We start from the raw sequence: 22,999 nt of genomic DNA, 5'->3' as shown, positions 1-22,999 counted from the left end.
GTAGTGTTTGCTGTATATCTCTATTCTAAAAGCACACACAGGCCTATGTCTATGCACTCTAGCGAGTGGCGCAGTTGGCGGCAAAAGAGTGGCCTTTTGTGAAATTTGGCATGCTGATAACGAGTTAAGGCTTTATAACCAAGATATAAAAAATACAAGTCGAAATCGAATCATACTTTTTGACGAAATGTGATAAGTTTCAGCTTTACTTCTGCTGGGACGCCATCAAACACACCCACCTCGGTCAATCGTAATCGCGCGAAAGTAGTGTTGGCAATTGGGCGTGTTGTCGTGGGTGTTTGAGCTTTTTTGTTGTCCTTGGGCATTTGGGCGTGCCAACCATATGCATAAACTGACCATTGCTGTACGTAACAGATATGTGTAAACTTCATTTACGGTGGGCGTATTGTTTTTTTGCAGAAATTGGCGCTTTTGGGCGTGTTGAAACAAAAAACATTTGGCCCCTTTTTGAAAAAAAATCTGGCAACACTTGCGAAAAGTCTCAAATCAATCATGTGCACATTTGGCACCGCAAAGGCACAAACCAGTGTTGCCAGTTGGGCGCTTTTTACGCCCAATAATTGGGCGTTTGCGCTTTTTTATTGCACCTTGCGCTTTGGGCGTGTTTAAGAAATTTAAAAGTTTGATAATTAACTCATTAATTATGTAACAAAACGCTGTTTCAGCCGTATTCAAAATACTGCAAACTGACCACACAACGAAATATGACGTCATAATCATATTGCAAAGACGACTGTGATCAAAGTAATTAGTGTTACAGGTGTTGCGTTCTGCTCACGGTCTTAGTTTAAGTGTTCAACCATAAGCATAAAATGACCATTGGTGTACGTAACTGATATGTGTCAACTTCATTAACATTGGGCGCATTTGGGCGTGTTGTTTTTGCAGAAATTGGCGCTTTTGGGCGTGTTAAAACAAAAAATTAGGCGCTTTTGGTAAAAAAAATCTGGCAACAACTTCCAAAGTTGGGGTTCGGGCTTGGGTTAGTGTTGGTTTCAGAGACACGGTGGTTTTGAGGAACCACACACACACGTCGCACACGGTAACTATTTTGGCCATTTTATCAGGGCCACTGAAGTCCGTTTTTATGCTATTGATGTCTGTGTTATGCTTAATGTTTATAGCTATAGAAAAACCTTTTTTAGGATATTGATGCTCTTATTAGTCTATCTTTATCATATATACTAAACAAACGAAGTGATTTTTTGTCGATTAGTTTACCATGGTTTATTTAACATAACTTACAAGTGGCGGTTCATAAATCTAAAAAAATACAATAGCGTATTGCGATTAAATCGAAGTTGTGAGCATAACTATCATGTGGAAACATGGCTCTATTATTACTATAAAGAGAAAATGTGAAACCCCTTGTCCATGTTTTCCATGCGATTCTAATTTAATATGCTTCCATGCACGTCAACTGATTACTGATATGTGACAGGAACTAAAAAGGAACCCAAATTTACGTTGCCTGCCTTGCGTCCAATGAAACAGCACTTGGTAGGAATCAAATTGTCCATAAATTGGATGACCACGATAATTCAATAACAGAAGAAGACAGAAGAGATTGATTTTTGGCCATTTCTCTTTAAATTCAAGGATACTACGACTAACAATTATCATTTACGAAAGTGAAGCGCCACCTATTGCATATGTGCGACGCTGTAAGATGTTTATGTTGCAAGAGCCACGTACTTTCTCGAAACTTAAATTGTGTGCTAATAAAATTGCCTGTGCTGGGTTCTGGCAGGACATGCATAGGATTAGTTCATGCTAATTTACAATTTATCGTTACGTGGCAAAAGGTTGGTCGAAGCGAAATTACGAAATGGCCAGATTATTAACAAAGGATTTGTTGTATAATCTACAGAGCACCTTTAAACTAATGATAAATTAGAACGAAACACACGGCACAGGAAGTTTGGCACATTGTGCATGTCTAATCTACAGGTCTGCAACGTGTCCAGCGTCTTGCTGTGACGAAACACAATAAATGGAAACACAAATTACTTTGCCTACAAGTTTTAGTCAAATTTATGTAATAGGTTTCGAGACATATTTTTTGCATTAATCTTCCAACACCAGTTGCCCTACTGCCGAGATTAGCAATATTTGGACAGTTACAGAAGATTCCAAGCTAATGAAAGGCTTATTTAAATGTGGAGGAGGCAATAATGCAAAACTTTTAGTTGCTAGACAGCATGTGCTATGCTTGAAGGAAATATTTGTATAGGCTATAACCTATAGTATTTGTGAATAATGTCAATCACTTTTCTCTGAAGTATATTACATTGGCCATGCACATTCAGAATACCACAGATCTGGAACTCTATAGAAATGAAATTTGCAACTATCATATTGTCTTTTATGATTCTGTCAAATACACAATCTGCTCAGCTTGAAGAAGATTATGTAACCTGTGGTTCTACTGTGAAACTTATAAACCAGGCATTTAAAGTCCGCTTACACTCCCATGATGTAAAATATGGCACAGGTAAGTATTCTAGATAATAAACAGGAATTCTTGCTTTTAATTTTTTAACTTAATAAAGAAAAAAATAATTTTACTTCCTACTGTCGTAGATTCCTGTTATTTACTTGTGAAAATTAAAATACAGACATACATATAACATATATGTGTACATATACAGGAAGTGGCCAGCAATCAATAACTGGAATGTCTTCACAAGATGATGGTAACAGTTACTGGCAGGTACGGAGTCCTACAGATGAATACATTGCCAGAGGAACTCCAATCAAATGTGGGCAGTCTATTCGTTTGACACACATTAAAACTCAATCTAATTTACATAGTCATCATTTTAAAGCTCCCATGTCAGTAGGTCAGGTGGGTGTAGAACTTTGTTTTTTTATAAAAGCAGCACAAATACAAACTATTGGTGAATTTGATTTTTTTTTAAACAGAGTGTGCTATGTGCTCTCCTCTTTTATTAGTTAAACTCGAGAAGAGCGTGTTTCTTTATGTCCTATTAGTTATGTTTTTCTGTGATATATTTTTTGACTCAATATTTTAATAAATGCCTCATATTATGTGTAAACTACTCAACATTTGTTTTATCTAATAATTTTTTGTGGGTAATGCAAAAAAATACTGATATGTGTGTGGTGTTAGTAGGTGTTGTATTTTTCCAAACTCCTTTAGTGAAGGTCTCATATTCAATTGCTATGCATGCCTCTAAAAAACTAATTGAAAACCACTGGAAGCTCTAAACTTTTTTCAGGAAGTAAGCTGTTTTGGGGAAGATGGGACAGGTGATGATTTAGATAATTGGATTGTTGATTGTTCTGGGACTTACTGGGAACGTAAAGAGTATGTTCAATTTAGACACAAAGAGACAAAAAGCCTTCTAGCATGTTCATGTAAGTCTTTTGACTTTAAATTTGCTTAAACGTAGGTGGATTAGTGTTATAGAGCTGGCTAGCTTTATGTGTATTCAACCATTTGTATCACAGCTAAAGTTTATGGAAGACCCATTCAAGGACAACAGGAGGTTTTGGCTACATCTGATGGTGGCAAGTCATCTGCTGCATACTGGAAAACAATGGAGGCAATAATTTTAAGGCCAAGTGAGAATATGAGCGTTGAATAGTCCAAAACCAAGTCTGAACAAACAGAAGACCATGGTGATATGAAGGAAGCATCAAAATTTCAATTGTTAAGAAAACATTTTAGTGCACTTTTGTATCATCTTTTGGACTATTTATGCAATATGTTCCACTGGGCTTTGCCTGTTGGCTAAAGGCTTGTGTAGGTCCGCTTAAAATTTCTATTTATGTGGTGATGAGAAAATGTTTGTTAAAATAGATGCCTTGAAATAAGTCTGTAGTAGGAGGCAAAGTTGAGACGGAAAGCTAGACAACAAGAAAAATCGTTATTGCTTGGCCACTGTGTAAGCTACACCACATTTATTTGTGTCCATTATTTTGTTTGTATTTTGTATAGCAAGAGATAAAATTATAGCATATTTTTTAAATCACAAACAACATCGTTGAAACAAGAAGACTGAGAAATTGTGTAACTGCGTCATAAGTAAAAAAGTCCACGGGAAGCATGTGTCTCGACCTTACCACATATGTGGACTTGTAAAATTTCAAACAACTTTTACTGCCTGATTTTTTTTTAATCTAAACTAAATGCAATGAACAGAACAAAACGATAAAATATGATACTTATTACGGCAAAAGTATCCACTTTGCATCAGAAGAATTTCGTCTAATGTTGAGATAGCATATATTGGGGTGAAAAAATTAACAACGGCTGTTAAGAAACACTGGTTTTTGCAAGTAATTTTAATCATCAGGTAATCCTTTTTAATTGAAATGGCTGTGACGTAACTTGTGCTGTGAGAGGTCATTGTTATGGAATAATTGTACTTTCTTGAATTACAAAATTATGGTTTCGTTATCGAGGAAGATACGTCCACACAGTTTTTTACAATGACAAGCAATGCAGAAGACATAGAATTAAAAGAACGCACCAGCCCAAGTCACGTACCTTTGTCTAGAAACCCGTTACAATTGTCGGGTAGCTGTGCGGAATTAGAAAATCTGTCAAGTGATACCAACCAAAATGACGATGAAAACAGTACTACAAGGGTCGCACACTTTAACCCACCAGATGGAGGATGGGGTTGGATTGTAACTATTTGTGCCTCTTTGATAAACGTTATTTTAATAGGCAGTCATAACTGCTTTGGTTTATTGTACTTGGATCTTGTGAACGAATTTGGAGAATCTTTGTCAAAAACCGGTAAGTCGTTGTGACAATATTTCTTGGTATACCTATCCAACTGGTTAGGTACAGATATAGCGAAGGTACCTGCAGATAAAAGGCCCGCTTAACTCACTATTGCCTTTTTCCATGGACCATCGGCCTATCGGTGGTTCCCAATGTATACCGGCCAAATATAACCAGGTTTCTTAACCGAGTGAATGGTTCTCATGGTGAATGAAAAATTATATTTCGTATGCAACTAACATTATTCATCGACCAGCGGGCTGTCATACCGACATCACCCGAATGTCGCACATCTTGTCATGTTTAACCGGAGTATGCAATTAAAGTGTGCAACATGGAGTGATTGAAATGGTGCAAACATCAATAGGGATGCAGTTGACCGAAAAGGTCAAACAGAAACAATAGCAACAATTGCACTTTACTGATACATCCTGATAAAACTTTCGTTCTATCAACTGCTAAAAACATAATCCTTAAAAAGTCGAAAATGAACGGGTTTAGTAGTTGGATTGGCCGTGTAGCAATTTTGTCATAGAACAAACTGGTCCCAAATTTATGAATCGTCGTAAGTAGGCGACGTACGTAGTTTGAAAAAGGACAGGAAAAAAAAAACTTGTTTTCCTTATTTTTGAACGAAAAGGGCCGAAGTGCTTATTTCAAAGAAGGCTACAGACAGGTCACTTGTTCCTTTTAAGGTTTTGCGATGGCAATTAAGTCCTGCTATTTTTTGCGACATTGACAATTTTTGGGACGATAGAAAAAAAATCGACTAATGGCGGTCATATAGTCATTTGTTGTGATGATGTATGTATAAACGAAATCCCTCTTATTTACTTTCTATCACTATAAAATCAGAACTTTGCTGTTTTCTTGATTATGTAATTTTGCACAAAACACAATTGTATTCTTCGTATATTTTATGTTTGTTTCAGCATGGGTTGGGTCGATTGCATTCGGGGCAATTCTTTTATTTGCACCACTTGGCGGTGCTCTCTCAAACAAGTACGGATGTCGTAAAATTGCAATGCTTGGAATATTTGTGGCGGCTACATGCTTTTTTGCATCCTCATTCGTTTCATCAGTCGATGCACTCTTTGTCACTTACGGTCTTGGTTTTGGTTTTGGTACAAGTCTTTGCTATATGCAGGGAGCAGTTATAGTGTCAAGCTACTTCAGGTACCTACAAAAATAAAATATAAACTAAACTAACTTTATATATTTTCAACAAAGGTTTAAACACTACAGTCTATGAACACCGGTCAAATAAAAATTAAACCGTTTAGCAATAGTTTACCACAGTGGTTCCGAACCGGCGTGCCAACTGTGACCTTTACGGTTGCTGTTACCGTAGCTTTTTGTCGTATTCACTATGACTCTCGCTCATTTTCAATATCCGTGCTACTTGTGCTGGTGGTTGAATAAAATTCCTTCTTGTATCAAACCAAAATTTTTCATTTATTTTACAAGGGGGCACTTTTAATTAGTAACTATAAGATGCTGTTTGACAAATTTTAACAAACTTGGAAATAAGGTTGTAAGTTGAGCTTAACTAAAATTTGTACATAATTTTTTTACCAAATTGGAATAACCAAAATTTCGCTATAATTCTCCGAGTTACAAAACTAGTTATTGTCCAATTCTAACTACAGCATTCGATATGGGCGCTCGTGAGTTCGCCATTGGGTGTCGCAAGCGCCCGACCCACATATCAAGATCAAAACCGGATCGGGATTTGTGCCCAGGACATCCTGCGTTCAAATCCCAGTGTGGTAAAAAAAACAAAAAAAAGAAAAAAGGTTGGGGGACCACTGGTCTGTCGTATAACTGCACGCCGCAATAATTACAAAAAAAATATTAAGGGCCTTATGGTGTTTGTAATATACAATAACTTTGACTCAAGCTCCCATCGCGCGTTGGCGAATGGAATATGCTTATCTGGTAGTGCACTGGGAACTGTGCTGCTTGCACCTGTCTTCAACTCGGTTAATCAACGGTATGGATGGAGGGTCGCTGTTCGCGTGCTTTCTGGCTGTGTCTTTTCATCATTGTTATTTGCTACCTCGTACAGGTTAGTTTCAAGTAAACTACGATGTGCAGTTATCAAGCACAGTTGTATAACATACATACATACTTACATATACATACTCTATGGTTTGTAAAATGCTTTGAACGTGATAAACAATTTCGGCACACACACGCTTTCTGTAATGATCATTATCGCATAACAGAGAGGTGGGTGGCCAAAGTTGTTTTCGTTTGATTTGAAACTAAACGTTATTTTTTAGACCTCTGCAGAAACTGGGTGTTCAGCCTGCAAGCGCGAATGAAAAGCTTAAATATTCACCGGCTAGAAAGTTCGTTTTAGACCTATCGCTTTGGAAAAATAAGGCGTTTGTAGTTTGGTCAATAGCCGTGGGTTTGTGTAAAGTCGGCTATCTGGTACCCTGGGTTCACATGGTGAGTTAAAAATGTAGACCGAAATTTAACTACGTTGAGCAGATAGCAACAATCTTTTTTAGCACACACACGCTTTCTGTAATGATAAGTACACTTCAGAAAGGTGGGTTGCTGAAAAAAATTGTGACAAAAAGCAAAATTCATGTTTTTGGCATCTATGCCCAACAGCTTGTATGTTTTCTTGTACGAGCTGCCGCTTCCAATGTAATGTGATACATGACTGATTAGCTCCCTATCCGGTACTGCTAAAGTTTTCCTTTAGCTTGGCGACAACCAGCTGTTGTAAAATAGACAATGAGGCCTATTATAGTTAGTCGTATTATAGTTTATAAATGAAAAACCTGTAACGACACGTGGTGTGGGAAAATTTCATTTTCATTTCAAGTGTCTGTTATGTTTTTCAAAACACTTGTTGTTTAAAACAAACTTTTGTTAAAAGGTTTGAGATGAATTACAAAACTATAATAGTCTAACTGCAAAGCTGAATAGCTTTTTATTCAAAATACTTATTCAAATTGGTACATATGTTAAATTAAATATTTTAAGAAACTGTATTATCAGTGACACTTACTTGTATTTTTCGCTTGTTAAATTCCTCCAGCTTCAGTTACTCCTGAATAAATGCCATACAGCCCACCACAGGGCCCTTGTTTTATTCACCACCCAGGAAATGTTTGACCACGTGACACAATGCGTTCATTTCAATTTACCACTTTGCCTTTTTCTCGGCTTATCACTAAATGCTTCAGCCAGATACCATAATCCGAAAAAAGTCACTCGCACGTCTTTTTGCATCCGGGTTTCTATTGCGTGCTGCAGTGGGAAAAGGATTGTAAACATTTAACATGTCAGTCAAATATCAATGTGAAACTATTTGCGACCGAGGCTTTTTTGCCAGACAACGTAATTTTTGTACAGTCATATATAAGTTAAATACAAACTGAATGACTAATTACTACAGAGTATTTCATATAGTCGTTTGTTTATTTAAATCAAATTGATTAATTTCTTACTAATAATAAATTTGACTTCCCAACCAAACGTAATTAGCAAGATTTTTATAAAATATATAGCAAAAAAAAGTGCAAGCCAAAATGCACGTTGTGCGAAATTGTGCAGCCTTTTCCTTTTTGCACATTCGGTCGTGTTATTAGAGCCATTTGCCTTTGCAGAAAATTGTGCGCTTTCTCGAAATTTTTTATTTTAAACGTTATCTATTGCTTCCCACAGGAAAACGGATAATCGAGTTACATTACATTATATCAGAAAACGTAGTGTTAGCAACATACAATAATTGTTTTCTACAAAATAGCTTGCGGTTTTGTTAAGGAATGAATAAAAAAACGTTTGTACTGTTATTTGCACGAAAACGTTCTTTATTTAAAACTTAGTTAATTTGAATGTTTTTCTTCTTTTAAACGTAGGCAAAAATGTAAATCAAAGTTGAACTATACCTAGTATAGTCATCCAATGTATATGTAAGTTTACAAAAACCCAACCGTGTTCAGTGACGTTATTTCTGCTTTTCAAAATCGAAACTCTTCAAGCCTATGTTTTGCCAAGGATCGCGTTGGGGGCCATTGAAGGCAACAACGACATTTATTTGGAAACAGTAAAACAAAAAACATGTAGAATACATTATTGGCCAAAGCACTGGGGTTCCCCAACGTTAAAAAGCGGCCGAACGACAGGATTTGCAACCATAAAAATGAAACGAGTATACGATTGCGATTTATTGCAAAAACATCTTCTGACAGAATCTAATTGTAAAAAGCTTCTCAATTGAAAAAGCATAGGCTAATTAGCAAACACAATATTGCATGTCATAATTCATTCAAAATTTTGAGTTCCTGGCGCAAAACCTTTGTGTAAGTAGAGGTTATAATTATGCAACGTATAACATGCAGTGGATGCTATTATTAGACGAAAACATGTTTTGCGTTTCCAACCGTTATCTAGATTCAGTGATAAATTGAAACTTTTTGCAGCCTAAACTGGCAAGCGACATTCAGCTTGATCGTGCTTTCGGATCACACGTTATTCAGTACATGAGCCTAGCTGCAGGGTTTAGCCGATTAGTTGCTGGAAGAGTGGCCGATTTACCTAAAATCAATCGTCTCTACTTGTCCCAGTGTAGTACACTGCTCATGGGAGTAGTTAACTTTCTACAACCAAGGCAAGTACGAGTGTTAATTCTAAAACACACGGGTAACGTTTTGTTGTTCCGTTTAGCCTCAGTACAAAGCCAGGATTAGTGGCTTATGCTATCATTATGGGTGTACTGGATGGAGGAGTTGAGATTCTTCTACCAGTTATGACTTTGGACATAGTTGGTGCAGAAAAGTTGTCTGTTGCATGGGGGTGCATACTAGCAGTAATTTCACTTAGCTCCATGGGACCACCAATAGCAGGTTTGTTTTTTTTAAACAGCAATTATAGGCAACTGCCAGGAATAATACATTGACAGGAGCGTTAAGAGACCAGCAAGGAAATTATGAAATGGCATTTTATCTTGCTGGCGGAACTATGATTTTATCCGCCGTCGTTTTGCTCCTGATTCCTCTGTGGGCTAAAAAGCAACCGCAGTTACCGGCTGAGAGTTTTCTGTCCATACACATCTCAGAATCAGAGGCAAACACCATAAACAATGTTCAGAGAACCCACATGCCGATGCCCAAATGGTCCCGAAAACATCACTTTCGGCCGCGCTTATCTCAAGGTCGATTAAATGTGACCTCACGAAGAAACATGATTTAAATTTGCCAAAACGTTGCAGAAGTGAAAACAGTTTCTCAACGCGAGTTGCTTCAATCAACGACAGACACTTCGTTGAGATTGTAACATGTACTACCCAGCATTCTGTATAGGAGTATCGACTTCGCTATTACAAAACCACGTAAGGAAGTACTTTGTATGTACGCAGCAGATTACCACAAACATGTGCGAAAAAATATTTAGTTGTGCTCCACACTCCAAAAATGTACAAAGGCACCGTCTGAAACATGAAATAAACTAAGGTTAACGATGAATAATACTGTCAATGAGTGCTTTCAGAAGTGCTGTCACATAAAAAAGGCCTAAAACAGGGTTTCAATACACCTTGTGTATATTATTTCACATTTTAACAATCAACAAGTTACAAGAGTTTCAGTTCAACGTTCACAATTCCTTTTATGTGTTAATGTTGAGAGCATCTAATTTATTTAATTTCGGTGTGCTACCCTGCGTAACTATGGTGCAGCATTGAAATTATTTGAAGAATTTGTACGAAACTCAAATGCGAGGTGTGTTTGACAAGTTTAGTTGCAACTGTTAACCTTGGCACATATTTTATAATGTGGTCGAAAAATAAGCAAAAACTGTTGCATATAACGTAAGGGATGTGGTATTTACATTGTATTGAGAAATGGTACTACATGAATACTTCATCGTCGTCATCATTGCATCGTTCTTCTTTAGTGATAAAACTTGATTTTTGTTCCGATGCCTTGGAATCTGTTTCAGTGTTGGTTTCTTTCAGCTCAAATTTTACTTCCGCAGGAATTTCGGAAAGTTTATCTGCTTCAGAAATATTTCTACAAAGTCTGCTTGGTATAGCAGGGTGTTTGGAAATAGAGCTTTCACTTGCACTCTGAGCCATACGGGTTGAGCGTATTCGAAATGAAGCAAATATCCCGCCTCGTTTTGTTTGCTTTTGGTCTTCAGACGAAATAGATATATGAGATGGTAAACTTGCATTGGGCGCTATGCTGGGTGTGCGTGTTGTTTGATAGCTGACACTTCGCTGAAACGGAATACGCGACCGAGATTTTGTTCCTCCTGATAGCAAAACACAATAAACTCATGTTATTAACTAAACACAAAATCTACTAACATCATAAACAAACACAATTTCAACGAACCTGATTTCAATTTTGCACCTTCTTGGGAAAGTTTCTACAAAAATGGAACTGGTAAACCATGTCTCACATTATGACTGTTTATGAAGAGTCTTAAAAACTAACTTGTTCGTTGCTTAATGTTGTTTTACGTTTACTTCTCCATTTGAACCTATCTCGCATTGATGATGTGGCAACATCACTGTAACGTGGTGGAGGGGGATCTGAACGAAGCATGTTTTCTATGTCAGGGAGTTGGCAGTTCCCTGAAACAACAGAACAAAACGTGCAATTGTTGTTAGGTGTACATGTAATTTAAAAAAGGAAGTCATTGCATGACAAGCATAAAATGTAATTCTTTTATCCAAAACTTTATATATAAGTTATTGTAATCTTAATTGTACAGTTTGTTTACCAGCTGTAGTTGGTGTGAGAGGGACAACTTCATGTAACTCACTCAAGTCCTCTGGAGCTAAAACAACAATGATAATTCTGATTAAAATATATTCTACAAAAACAAAAATAGTTGATGAAACAACAAAATCATTAAACATTATTTGCTACAAAAAAAGTGGATCAATGAAGATATCTGAGTGTGCATGCGATGTCATTGTTCTTTAGCAAATAGTTTCTATGCTGTGTGCAATATCTTTGGGCAAATGTATGGGCAATTGTTTTCAAGCTGTTGACCGTTTGTTCCAATAGTAGTGTTTTTATTTTCGTAGGTTGTACCACTTTTTCACTGTCATCGTCGGGTTGCAATAACAACAGACATTTAACCAGACGCCATTTTAAGACAACCTATCGAAACATTTTTTTGTGATTGTAGAGTTGTTAATTTGCGGGTTTAGTACTGCGATACCTATGTATAATATTGTTGTGTATAAAAGAAAACTAGAAATATGTTGCAACACTTACCAACTGGAGTTGTGGGATTATTCATTTCAAAATTAAATCCACAAATTGTAAATCTAGAAGCTGATCGACAGAAAAGGCACAGACAGCAAACTGTCATACAAAACTTAACAAAAAATACATTTGTATTAGATTTGCAGTAAAAGCAGCAATATACAGTAATCTACTGATAAACACCAAATAATATAGCACTTATGACTTTGTATAGCAGAATTGTCATAACCACAACAAGGAATCAGCAAAGCAGTATTTAATACTATATATCTGTCAGTGACATGGTAAGTTGTGTTGTGCTTGCCTTGGTAGTGCATTGCTGGATTTGAAAATTGACGAGATTTGTATTCCTACAAAAAATGTTTAGGGCAAGGAAACTGCAATTTGATATTCTATACAACCAAACAAGCATGCATGCTTTAATTGATAAAACTGTAAATACCCAAATGCTGTTGGGTTGCCAACTTTTACCCACTTAATCACATGGTTCTTTATGTATGTACAATAATTAACTTGCAATAGAAAAATTAAGACAACGCTTTAGACACAAAAAACTACAGGCGCACCTGGAAAGTCATGAAACTTTCAATATGGCAACCTTGTGATACAACTGTGTGAATTCCTTAAAAACCTAACACTAACCCTAGCACAAAATGAAGAAGTACTGTATCCCTTAGGTCAGGTGTGTCAAACTAAATTAGTGTTTCAGGCTATATTCACCAACCTAGATTTTACTTGGGTCAAAACAAATAGAAAATATATTTTTAGTGCATTTTGTTTGTATCACTGCAACGTTAAGTCATAAAGTCACATTATGACCTCCTATAAGCACAACAAGTAAAAAAAACAATCAATTTGCTATTCTTTATTCTAAATATGAGTATAATATTATATGCCAGTTGTGAGTGAGATTTTGGTTATGGGGCACAAGTGTGGTCTTAGGTTGTGCCTGCAATAAAAATTATTTAGAAATATGCTCAGCAAGTTGAATGCCTCCATCCCCAAAATCAAAATGTAGTTGTAAAACTTAACTTTAAAGTTACTGTGAAAATGGAAATAAAATTGTGTAATATGGATTTGAGAATAGGGAAGGTTTCACCTACAGTTACAGAGTTGCATACATTGATGCTGCTGACAAAGTTTGGTTACATCTGTTTTTAAAAAAGCTACTTTACAATATTCCAATATCATTACCCACCATCATTGCCACTATCATGCCTATTAGAATGTAATCAGATGCAGAGCCAATGATGTCTCCACTGCTATTTGGATCACTGTTTTCCATTTCGTTTACATTATTGTAGTCAGCTTTAAAACTTGAGTACTTGTCGCCTGATTCGCTGCAAAATAATTTGAATTGTTATATTTTCTTTGCAAAAAACTTTGTACAATCTGAAATAATCCTGATCTCTGCCTATTTCGGATAAAAGTGCTTTGAACTGTGCATTCGTACATAAAATCACATTTCAGTTCCATCTTTATTCACAACAATTACGTATAGTTAGATTCTTGCATAACTGCATTGCTCTTTACACTGTAACATCGATTGACCAACGGCCATTATTGCAGCGTGCAGACAATTCACCCAATGCTTTTGGGGTGATCAGTGTATATGGTCAGACATGTTGTCATGCTTTTTTCGGGTGCAAATCTTTAGGCAATATTGGAGTCCAAATCTTAAGTTTACTAAGATGTCTTAGTTGTGTCCAATTAAAGCGATTTTTACAGTTGTTCTACTAACACCAAGTCAGACTTCAAAGAAATACTTTTGGACAATCTAAATCTTTACCAATTTTTAATAAATTTGTTGAAATAGTAGTTTTACTATAAAAATACTAGTTTTACTACACATACTTAAAATGCCATCTGGTTTTTATTCAACTGTACACAAAAAGATAAAAACTTAATTACCTTGAAGCATTAAAACCATCAGATCTTTTCACCAAATAGTGCATGATTTTTTATACCTACAAATATAAAAAAAGTACATACTGATTTAGGTACATTACATGATACTTGGTCGTCAAGTTTTTTTTAATATAGAATGGTTAAGAATAGCATGTTTAAAAAGTAAATGTAGTCCAGTGGTTTCCAGCTTTCAAGAACCGATGACGCACTCATCTCAGACAAACTAATTTTGACCTGGAGATGAAGGTAAGAGATTTCTTGAAAATAATGTTTATAACGTTGACCTTATTGCAACCCGATTAGAAGCTGAAGACTATTCAGTACTACCCCATAATATAACACACAAAAAAAATAATTGTACTGTATACACTCTGCAACGTGACCCACACAAACACAAGTTACACAACAATTAGAATTTACGTTTCCAGTGATTCCAGATTCCACTGACCATGAACAAGGATTTCCACTGCCCTATCTTCGTTTCCTACTCCCCGCACAAAGCGACAGAGCGCAAAGTTATGGAAGAGATTCGATGTTTTTATGGATTACAGCAGGGAGTCCTTGGACCAGGTCAATTTAGAAAATTATGTGGAGGCCAAAGTCAATATAGAATTAGCATTGTAACAGAAACGAAAGGTCGTAGAATTTTTTTGGCGGTGTCTCTGGACAGGACAGCATCAACCCTGAAAACTGTAAATAGGTTTTCACCACCAAGTAATATGATAAATACAAAACAAACATGCACCTGATTCTCAGCCACATTATTATCTACAAGTGCTAGGCGCACATAGTCCTTGCTCTTGGCCCAAGTGGCTGTGTTGCTTATGCTGTCCGCCTAATTTGCTGTTTTTCTTAGTTTTGTTTGTTGGCGTGGCGATGTGTGTCTTGTTTTGCTTTCGTGACAGAAAACCGCGTTCTTGGGATGTGCAGGGTAGGCGGCTTCCCTGACAATTTGTCTCGATGATGCTAGCGCAATGAGTCTCAAATAAAGGTCGGCTGACCTTTTGGCTAGTTGCCACTGAAATGTCTGTTCACCTGTGCTCTCGGCTGAGATGCAGGCAGGCAGAATAATTCCAATTATTGTTTATTGATCGAATCGAAATCAGAATAAGTCTTGTTCAAAATAGAATCGAATAACATAGAAAGAATTGAGTAGAGTGGAATGGTCAGAAAGGCGAAAGCGTTACCGTATAAACTGGGAGTTGTAGAAGATAATGAGCTTTCTTGCAGAGTCACGTGATGTGCGATATTGTGAGAGAAAGGCAGTGTGTTCGTAAATACAATGTGGATATGTCTCTAGGCCAGGGCGTTATTTAAGACAAAGTGTCCCTGTCAAACAAAAACTCTGGCAGCGAAAATATTTTTATGTGGAAAACCCTGTGGACCTCAAGTTGAGAACCGCTGGACTACAGAGTGGATGTGCCGTTTTGCGGATCATTTGTAGAGGAATCCTATTTAGGCAATCAGCTTTCGACCTCCCACAGACATTGCGCCTTGCGTCATTACAGAGTTTGCGTTATACAAGCACAAACTAACAATAAAACAAACTGCTAATAAATTTTTGATTATAATGTCATGATAAGTTATACAGCATGCATAATACTGACTTCTAAGTTAAGAGCGTTGACTGTTAGTGTTAAGTTCTATTTGTGGACTAATCAATATGTCGTAACAATTCAAACAACAATATAAATAGAACGAAAATTGTGACGCAAGTAAAAAATAGGAAAAATTCCAATATCACGTACTACGTAAGCAGTCATGATGGCATACGTATTTCTGTGGTGCAAGATTTATGAAAGCCTAAGTTAGCAAAATAGGTATACAACGAAGAACTACGTTGAGGCAAGTCCTGAATTTTTATAGTACTAAAGACACAAAACAAGTAAAAAAGATGTAATATGCTTGTAATTAATGTTTTATGCGATTTTTGGTGTAGGTAGGTAAACATTAGCACAAAGAAAGTGCGTGCGTGTATAACAATTTCCTCAGAAGCAAAGAGTAGACCTAATTAAATTATTCACAAGTTTGCAGCTCACAAATGGTAGGTCAAAATGTTGTAATTGTTATTGTGCACCTCATAATAGTTTGAGGTTAATTTTCAGGCTTGCTGTTATCAGTATGAATCACAACGCAGCGGAATGTAGACCTCTCTGTTTAAATCTAAAAATTGCGACAGCTTGTGCACTACTGCGATTTAAACCAAAACAAACTTCTGGGATTGTCTTCGCAGAAATTGTCTATCAGGTAATTAGAGAAAACACTGTCACAGCAATATTAGATTTTTTGCTGTATTTCAACATAGTAAAGGGGTAGCTTAGACAGGGGTTAAAAATTGTGCTACGACAACATAGTATTACTATTCAACAAGGTGAGGCCCCTGTAAGGAATTATCAGTGCCGGGAGTTTATTATGTGGAAAGAAAAGTATCATTTAAATAAAATGTGTTTTAGAAGAGTATCATTCAGGCTACACTTTGATCAGGGAATTTAAATGTTTGGGGTATACCGGCAGGTATTTAAGGCGAACCTAAAAAAACCTTTGAAGAGGTCGGTATTAAACATCCATCAAACTTTCAGAAAGGTTTTACGTTTTGATTTCATGTGATGTCCGTTGAAAAAAATTGGGACCTTGCCCACGTACGCGGTTTATAAGGCCGATTTTGATGATTTCTGAAAACATTTTCAAGTCTCAAAAAAACGATAACATTATTTGATGCTATGCTGCTATATCGTAGATCAGCGTGGTCAACCGCAGGCCCGTGGACACGACCCCTTTCGTTGAAAGAAGCAGATCGAACACAAATGTCGCATTGAATAAAGATTAGGTTGTGGTATTCGTGCAACAGCAATTTCGTTCCGTAAAAAAATCCGTAGGCCTATATACGTGTAGGCCTACATATTTTTGTATCCTAGTAGTGGCCCGCGGGTTAAACTAATGGTTTGTTATGGCCCGCCATAAAATTTAGTTGGACCACACTGTCCACACTGTTGTAGATAATGCCTTAACACACTGATTACATACAATATTTTAACAGTTTTCAACACTTTGAATAATTCGTGTAATTTTTACGACAGCACGGATATTATAAATTTGAAGGTCAACAAATGAAAACTTTGAAGCTCTTTTTACTGCCAACATTCGATAATTTCATCCAACCTATGTTTGTTTTTTTCTATGACCTGACAATTTTGACTAAAACTCAAAAAGTGTTGTCTTCTTGCCATGTTTATGCTATGATGTCCGAAGTATCCCCGACCACATGACGACATAAAAATTACAAACATATGGTTTAAGCAGACATGATTAGTTGCTGACGTGTGATCGGATAGATACAGTTAATAAACATTTACAAAGGCAACCTTCTATATACAGGTGCGCTAGGTCTGCAAGGTCCGCTAGGTCCGCTAGGTACCTTCTAATACTACAGTAGAAGGTACCTAGCGGACCTGTATTATTAGAAGCTAGTGATGTCTTGCGCCGGATCCGGGTACCCGGACCCGGCCGGATATTGACCAATTTTCAATACCCGGACCCGGCCGGATAATACACTTGATTTTATTGGATAGTTGGGAAAGTATTTTTGTCCTAAAAACGGACAAACATTCGCAAATTACTCGTTTTTTGGGACCCGGTCTGTGAAACTCGCCGACTTCCGATTTTTCGGATGTTTGTTCTTAAGGTTTTTTTGTGACGTCTTATACCATATTATTAAATACCCACGTTTATTTCTTCCACTCATGATAAGCTAACCTTAACATAGCATTCTGTTTGGCAATCAAACATTTTTGCCATACCGATAAAATACACGAATCGGGGTTAACAAACTGCCGGTTCCAAATTATCCGGCCGGATTTGATTGATAACTATCCGGATCCGGCCGGGCCGGATAATTTGGAACTGGGAACATCACTAGAAGGTACCTAGCGGACCTGTACTATTAATAAGTTACCTAGCGGGCCTGTAGTATTAGAAGGTACCTAACGGACCTGTAGTATTAGAAGGTAGTGATGTTCCCAGTTCCAAATTATCCGGATAGTTATCAATCAAATCCGGCCGGATAATTTGGATCGGGCAGTTTGTTAACACCGATTCGTGTAATTTATCGGTATGGCAAAAATGCTTGATTGCCAAACAGAATGCTATGTTGGGGTTAGCTTATCATGAGTGGAACAAATAAACGTGGACATTTATTAATATGGTATAACACGTCACGAAAAACTCCAATAACAAACAACAGAAAAATCGGACGTCGGCGAGTATCACAGATTGGGTCCCCAAAAAGAGTAATTTGCGAAATGTTTGTTCGTTTTTAGAACAAAAATGCGTTCCCAACTATCCGGTAAAATGAAGTGTAAGTGTATTATCCGGCCGGGTCCGGGTATTGGAAATTGGTCAATATCCGGTCGGGTCTGGGTACCCGGATCCGGCGCAAGACATCTGTAGTATTATAAGGTACGGCCTAAATGTGACATATCATACTTTGTCCGAGGTATCCCTCTCATATTTAGAAATAGCCTATACCTTTAGGTAGCGTATTTGTTGTTTTAATATTCGAAAATAATAAAAAATGCAGCTTTACTAAACAGGTGGCAACAAAAATGTTTGGAACTAATGACTTTGGAAAGTATGTGCCAAGTCGTTTCTCTTTTGATCAAAAATGTTTCAGCACAGAAGAAAGAATTTATGTGAGACTATCCAGAATTATTCAAGCACTGGAGGAAATAAGAAACACTCAGAACAAAGGTTTCCAAATTTACTGTTTAAACAAATTGCTTACCCTTTGCTTTGGTGAAAAGGTTATGTTACCAACAATAAATAGGTTGCTTATATATGCACACTTATTAAGGAAGATACAAAAGTCATTTTGGTATTTTAGGATGTATAGTTTACTGCTTGGAGGGTATAGAGAAGTTGATGGTGATTTTAAAACTTTGGTTGTTCGGTATACACAAGATTCACTCTTTGCACCAAAAGGTAATAACATATATTTTTTGTGTAAGCTGCAGACAGATGGGCACTGTTTCGACCTGTCTGCAGCTTACACAATTCATATTATTGACTCAACTTTGCTTTCATACTTTTTTGTTGTAAAAGACGCACCTTGTCAAGTTTGCCTTGAAAAGCATCACTGATATGTTTTCAACACTTAAAATGAAAAACATTTTCGGAATTCAACCAAGATTTAAACTCGTGGAACAGAAATATTTGTCTTGGTTTTCTTCTTTTTTGAAGCAGATGTTTTTTCGACACGAGGTATTTGACTGTGTTGCTGCCCCGACTTGTCGGAAAAGTTACTGATGCAGCTTGGCTGCGATGCCAGTGAATTAAAATTAGAGCTACCTGGGATTTTAAAAACTAGACTAAAATTAAAATGAGAGGTGCTTTGTTTTTCTTAATTTAGCCTACAATTAGCGGCATAAACACTTTTAATTTAAATTTTAATTAAAATATGAAATTTAATTAAAATATCAGATATACTGTCAATTTAAATTCACAGTATATCTGATATTTTATTACAATGATGTCATATGGTAACGTTTTATGTGGCAAATTCGCCTTGTTTTGTGCTGCACAATTCGCCTGCTGCGGAAAACTCGTCATGAATAAAAAGGCTGTTGGACAATAGCATTTTTGTAAAACCAAAGTCAGCAGAACTATTTTTTTTCCAAATTAGATTAGAATTAGAAATGCCAACACTTTGCTCTAATTCGCCAAACTGTATAGAGATTTGGAATCATCTATAGTTGTCCAAGTCCGTTACAAGGGTAGTCGAAGTGCGGACCGCAACATGATTTTCTGGGCCAGCAATGCGGCTAAAAAGGGTGGTTTTATTTAGTTCGGATCCAGTCGGTTGCTATGCTGTGTGCTAAGTTTGCTTGCGTGTTCTTGCTGTAGACTACAGAATTTAAAACTCCGTGAACAGACTCATGTATTAATGGAAACAGGTTTGTAACGCCAGGCGGCGTGAAGTTAAATTTGTTCCTAGCGCGTTTAGCTAGAGTTTATCACGTGACTGAATTGCAGCAAAAGAACGTGCGAACATCACAGCGCGATGGCAAGAAATAGCAGGCTCGAGAGAGACTGTAGAAGGGTTACGAAATGGGCGTTTTATAAGAAAAGAAAGCTTGTGAAAATTCTTGCGTCCTTTCCGTCTGGTGTTCCAGTGTCGAGTTTCAGGAAACATGCGGCGTGGTCAGAACTATAGGTCAGGGAAAACATGCGTGTTGCCACGAACGTTAATAAAATAGGCTACTTTACACCACACATCAAATAACGATCGTGAATAACAATTGTATACAACTGAACTGTATCAGTGGTATACCGTATAACGTTACTTCGTTTTTTAGCACTGCAACAGTTGAAAGGCAGAAAATAATATTAAAATAAAATTCATGAAGTTTCTCAATCGAGGCATACTTGGCAAATATAGCAAGGAAATAAGCTATATCCCCAAAATACTAAAACGATGCCCTATTTGAAAATCTCCGAAGAACATTTTTGTTTCATTATTTATTCTATTGCCGTGCGGGAAGTTGTATACATACGTTGTATTAGCTTGTACAACATTAACAAAAAGTGACGGATTTACAAAACAACTTAACGATGCAGACAGTATTAATTTGCGAAGTAGTTTTTAGGAATAGGCCAACATAATCTCAATATATTTCGGCCCAGCATATCTTTAAACATTTCAAACAATTACTGTAATACGTGCAAACATTGAAGTTTCGACGCGCCAAGCAGAGTGGATTCAAAGATATTAGATTTATATATATTGATGTTGACTTCCGTACTTTATTGAAATCCGTTCCACGAGCAGTTTTAAGTCCAAGCTCACAGCAGTAGATGGATTTGCCAGAAGAGCTTTAAATTATTGAGTATTATGCCTTGCAGCATTAGCAAACAAACGGTGGATAACTGCTCATGGGCAATTTTACGATGCCTGTGAAACCACTTTCTTCAAACATAGTTGTTGTGCTATTCTTGTTGCCAGCATTGTAAATTTAAAAGAACTGTCCTTCTGGCATAAATTGTAGTTTCCGTGTGCATGAACATCATTTCGGAAATATCAAAAATTTAAAATTTCAGTGTCATGTTCAATACTGACACATGCTGTAAGTTTTTTGCTTTATACTCGACGTTAAAAAGTCATATTTATCGTAAGGAATTTTTTGTTTGGTACCACACTTCACTATATTGTTCCGATGCCTTTTAATATTACTGCAGTATTAAAGGTGGCTGTACACAGTACATACTCACTCCACTTACGGATAGGCAACATTTGGTACGCTTAAATACATTATGTTTCTGCATATTGCGGATAAAAGCTGTGCACTGTTTTTTTATTCTGCATGTGTGTCAATGCGGTTCTATCTGCAAATAATGTAATCTGGCTGAATTACAACAAAGGGAATATTTTTCATCATTTTCATTGCGTGTGACTTACAAAGAATTCTCATGTGTTAAAAATTGCTATTTTGATTTTTATTATAGGCTGTATAGCGTCAATAATTGAAAAATACTGAAAACACCTCCGCCCTTGCAGACCCAGTTACCAGCAACGAAAAATCGTGTTTGGTGGGCAAAAGTAGAGCATTTCGTGCTCTACTCGGTTTCGTACAACAATTGGAAATGCAGACTTGCGTATAAAATCAATACCGCATTGCGTATACGTTTTTATACGAACGTAGAAACAGACAAAAGCTGACATGTGTACCGCCACCTTAAATAGCACGGCACGATTTCAAGTCGCGAGTGAAATTGTTATTTTTTCACAGAAATACAAGTGGAGAGTTATGATTGCAAATTGTTTAGTTGTGATTGGTAACTGTCCGTCACTTGTGGAACGGCATAGAACCGTACTGTTGGATATTTTGTGTTCTCACGTATGTTGGATGTTAGAAACGACGAGTTCTGGTTTTCCTGGTCGGTAACTTTGAAACAAAATGTTTGACATTATTACAATTAATATTGTTTGCAGCAGCTGCATCAATCATGGGTGTAGGAATATTATTGCACATCTTGGAGCTTGTTGAAACCACAAACCACCAAGGTGAGTAAATTGGTCTATAAAGGCATTGTTACCAAGTTAGCATATTATATCGATATGTCACTGCAGGTTTGGAGTATCAATCGTATGCTTTCAAAAATTTGTGCGAAGAAATACTATACTCCAGACCACTTGTAGCTCTATACATTGCCAGGTTGTCTCAGGACTTTTAATAATTGTGTCAGGCATTGGAAAACTTGTTTTATGATTTGGAACAATAATTATTGTGTGATACTTTTGTTTTACAGACAACTGTTACTCTTCATTTTCAAAATAAAACGTTTGTATTAGCAGGTTGAACTTTGTAGCGTAGCTGTGCGTAGTGTACAAACAGCACAGTTATTTGGGAAGGTGGCGTGGTATAGTCACCTTAGGAGAAGAGGTTTGAAAATTGTTGTAGGTCTAGGTATATCTGAACAATGCATGTTACGTCACCTCTTACTGTAAAAATACACTGTCGATTTGAATGCGACTACAACTATTGGGGCATATCTCATTCACCAAGTTCACCAAAGTAGTAATGTTTCATGCAATGACATGACCAAAGTATCTGTTTTATTTTACCTAGGTGGCGTTCATCGCTAAAATGAGCAGGAAAACATTTATTTATTCAGCCTTTGTTTTTATGTTGTGCGTTTCTAAACCTGCTGGGGGCGTGGACCACTGGGTCAATTAGGTACGCTCCGTGGATCCCATAAAAATGACGTTTTGCGACTCTTGCACCGTAATAACAACAACAACAAGGGTTGTGGAGTCGGTGGCTGTTGCGTAAAGTCGAAGTCGCTAAAAATACCGCGACTACGTCTCCTTTAACTTACTGCTGTAATTACGGTTAGCAACTTAGGTACCATGAAATCGGCAGTGAGGTTGCAGAGCAACATTTGGATTCAATTGCGAATAATTGCACTCAAGTTTTCGACAGAATCTGATTGTTGGTAACGTTGCAACTGTGACCATATTACTCAAACTTATTAGGGTCGCGACACACCCTTTAATTTATTTGCGGCACACCAA

The 22,999-nt window shown here is 36.9% G+C and overlaps 4 protein-coding genes across 5 annotated transcripts; 3 read left to right on the top strand and 1 right to left on the bottom strand.

Annotated features, from left to right (window-relative positions):
• The first annotated feature begins 2,334 nt into the window (after positions 1-2,334).
• Positions 2,335-4,291, top strand: LOC145894261 (stromal cell-derived factor 2-like). The gene is made up of 4 exons (XM_082982792.1): positions 2,335-2,515; positions 2,673-2,869; positions 3,264-3,402; positions 3,496-4,291. Exons 1-4 carry the CDS (start codon positions 2,359-2,361, stop codon positions 3,630-3,632), a joined length of 630 nt encoding a protein of 209 aa, XP_082838918.1. The 5' UTR covers positions 2,335-2,358; the 3' UTR covers positions 3,633-4,291.
• Positions 4,292-4,479: 188 nt separating this feature from the next.
• On the top strand, positions 4,480-10,130 carry LOC145895611 (monocarboxylate transporter 10-like). The gene is made up of 8 exons (XM_082984414.1): positions 4,480-4,792; positions 5,713-5,956; positions 6,681-6,848; positions 7,066-7,237; positions 9,226-9,413; positions 9,470-9,648; positions 9,705-9,956; positions 10,014-10,130. The coding sequence occupies exons 1-8, from the start codon at positions 4,480-4,482 to the stop codon at positions 10,076-10,078; spliced, it is 1,581 nt and encodes a 526-aa protein (XP_082840540.1). The 3' UTR covers positions 10,079-10,130.
• Positions 10,131-10,146: 16 nt separating this feature from the next.
• On the bottom strand, positions 10,147-14,406 carry LOC145894037 (uncharacterized). 2 transcript variants are annotated; one of them, XM_082982473.1, is made up of 7 exons: positions 13,936-14,406; positions 13,223-13,364; positions 12,034-12,136; positions 11,531-11,587; positions 11,242-11,381; positions 11,125-11,173; positions 10,147-11,077 (listed from the first exon to the last, which is right to left on the bottom strand). In XM_082982473.1, the coding sequence occupies exons 1-7, from the start codon at positions 13,977-13,979 to the stop codon at positions 10,650-10,652; spliced, it is 963 nt and encodes a 320-aa protein (XP_082838599.1). In that variant the 5' UTR covers positions 13,980-14,406; the 3' UTR covers positions 10,147-10,649. The 2 variants fall into 2 exon arrangements, with proteins under 2 accessions (XP_082838599.1, XP_082838600.1); XM_082982474.1 differs by having other exon boundaries at positions 10,154-11,056; positions 11,140-11,173.
• A 4,127-nt stretch (positions 14,407-18,533) lies between these two features.
• LOC145895610 (uncharacterized) lies at positions 18,534-22,262 on the top strand. Its single transcript, XM_082984413.1, has 6 exons — positions 18,534-18,678; positions 18,812-18,909; positions 19,030-19,188; positions 21,714-21,861; positions 21,917-21,988; positions 22,234-22,262. The coding sequence occupies exons 1-6, from the start codon at positions 18,534-18,536 to the stop codon at positions 22,260-22,262; spliced, it is 651 nt and encodes a 216-aa protein (XP_082840539.1).
• The last annotated feature ends 737 nt before the right edge of the window (positions 22,263-22,999 follow it).

This window comes from Ascidia mentula, chromosome 3, assembly GCF_947561715.1.
Source record: "Ascidia mentula chromosome 3, kaAscMent1.1, whole genome shotgun sequence".
Lineage (NCBI taxonomy): Eukaryota > Metazoa > Chordata > Ascidiacea > Phlebobranchia > Ascidiidae > Ascidia > Ascidia mentula.
The sequence above is the reverse complement of the archived record's forward strand: the minus strand, read 5'-3'. Positions and strand labels throughout refer to the sequence as shown.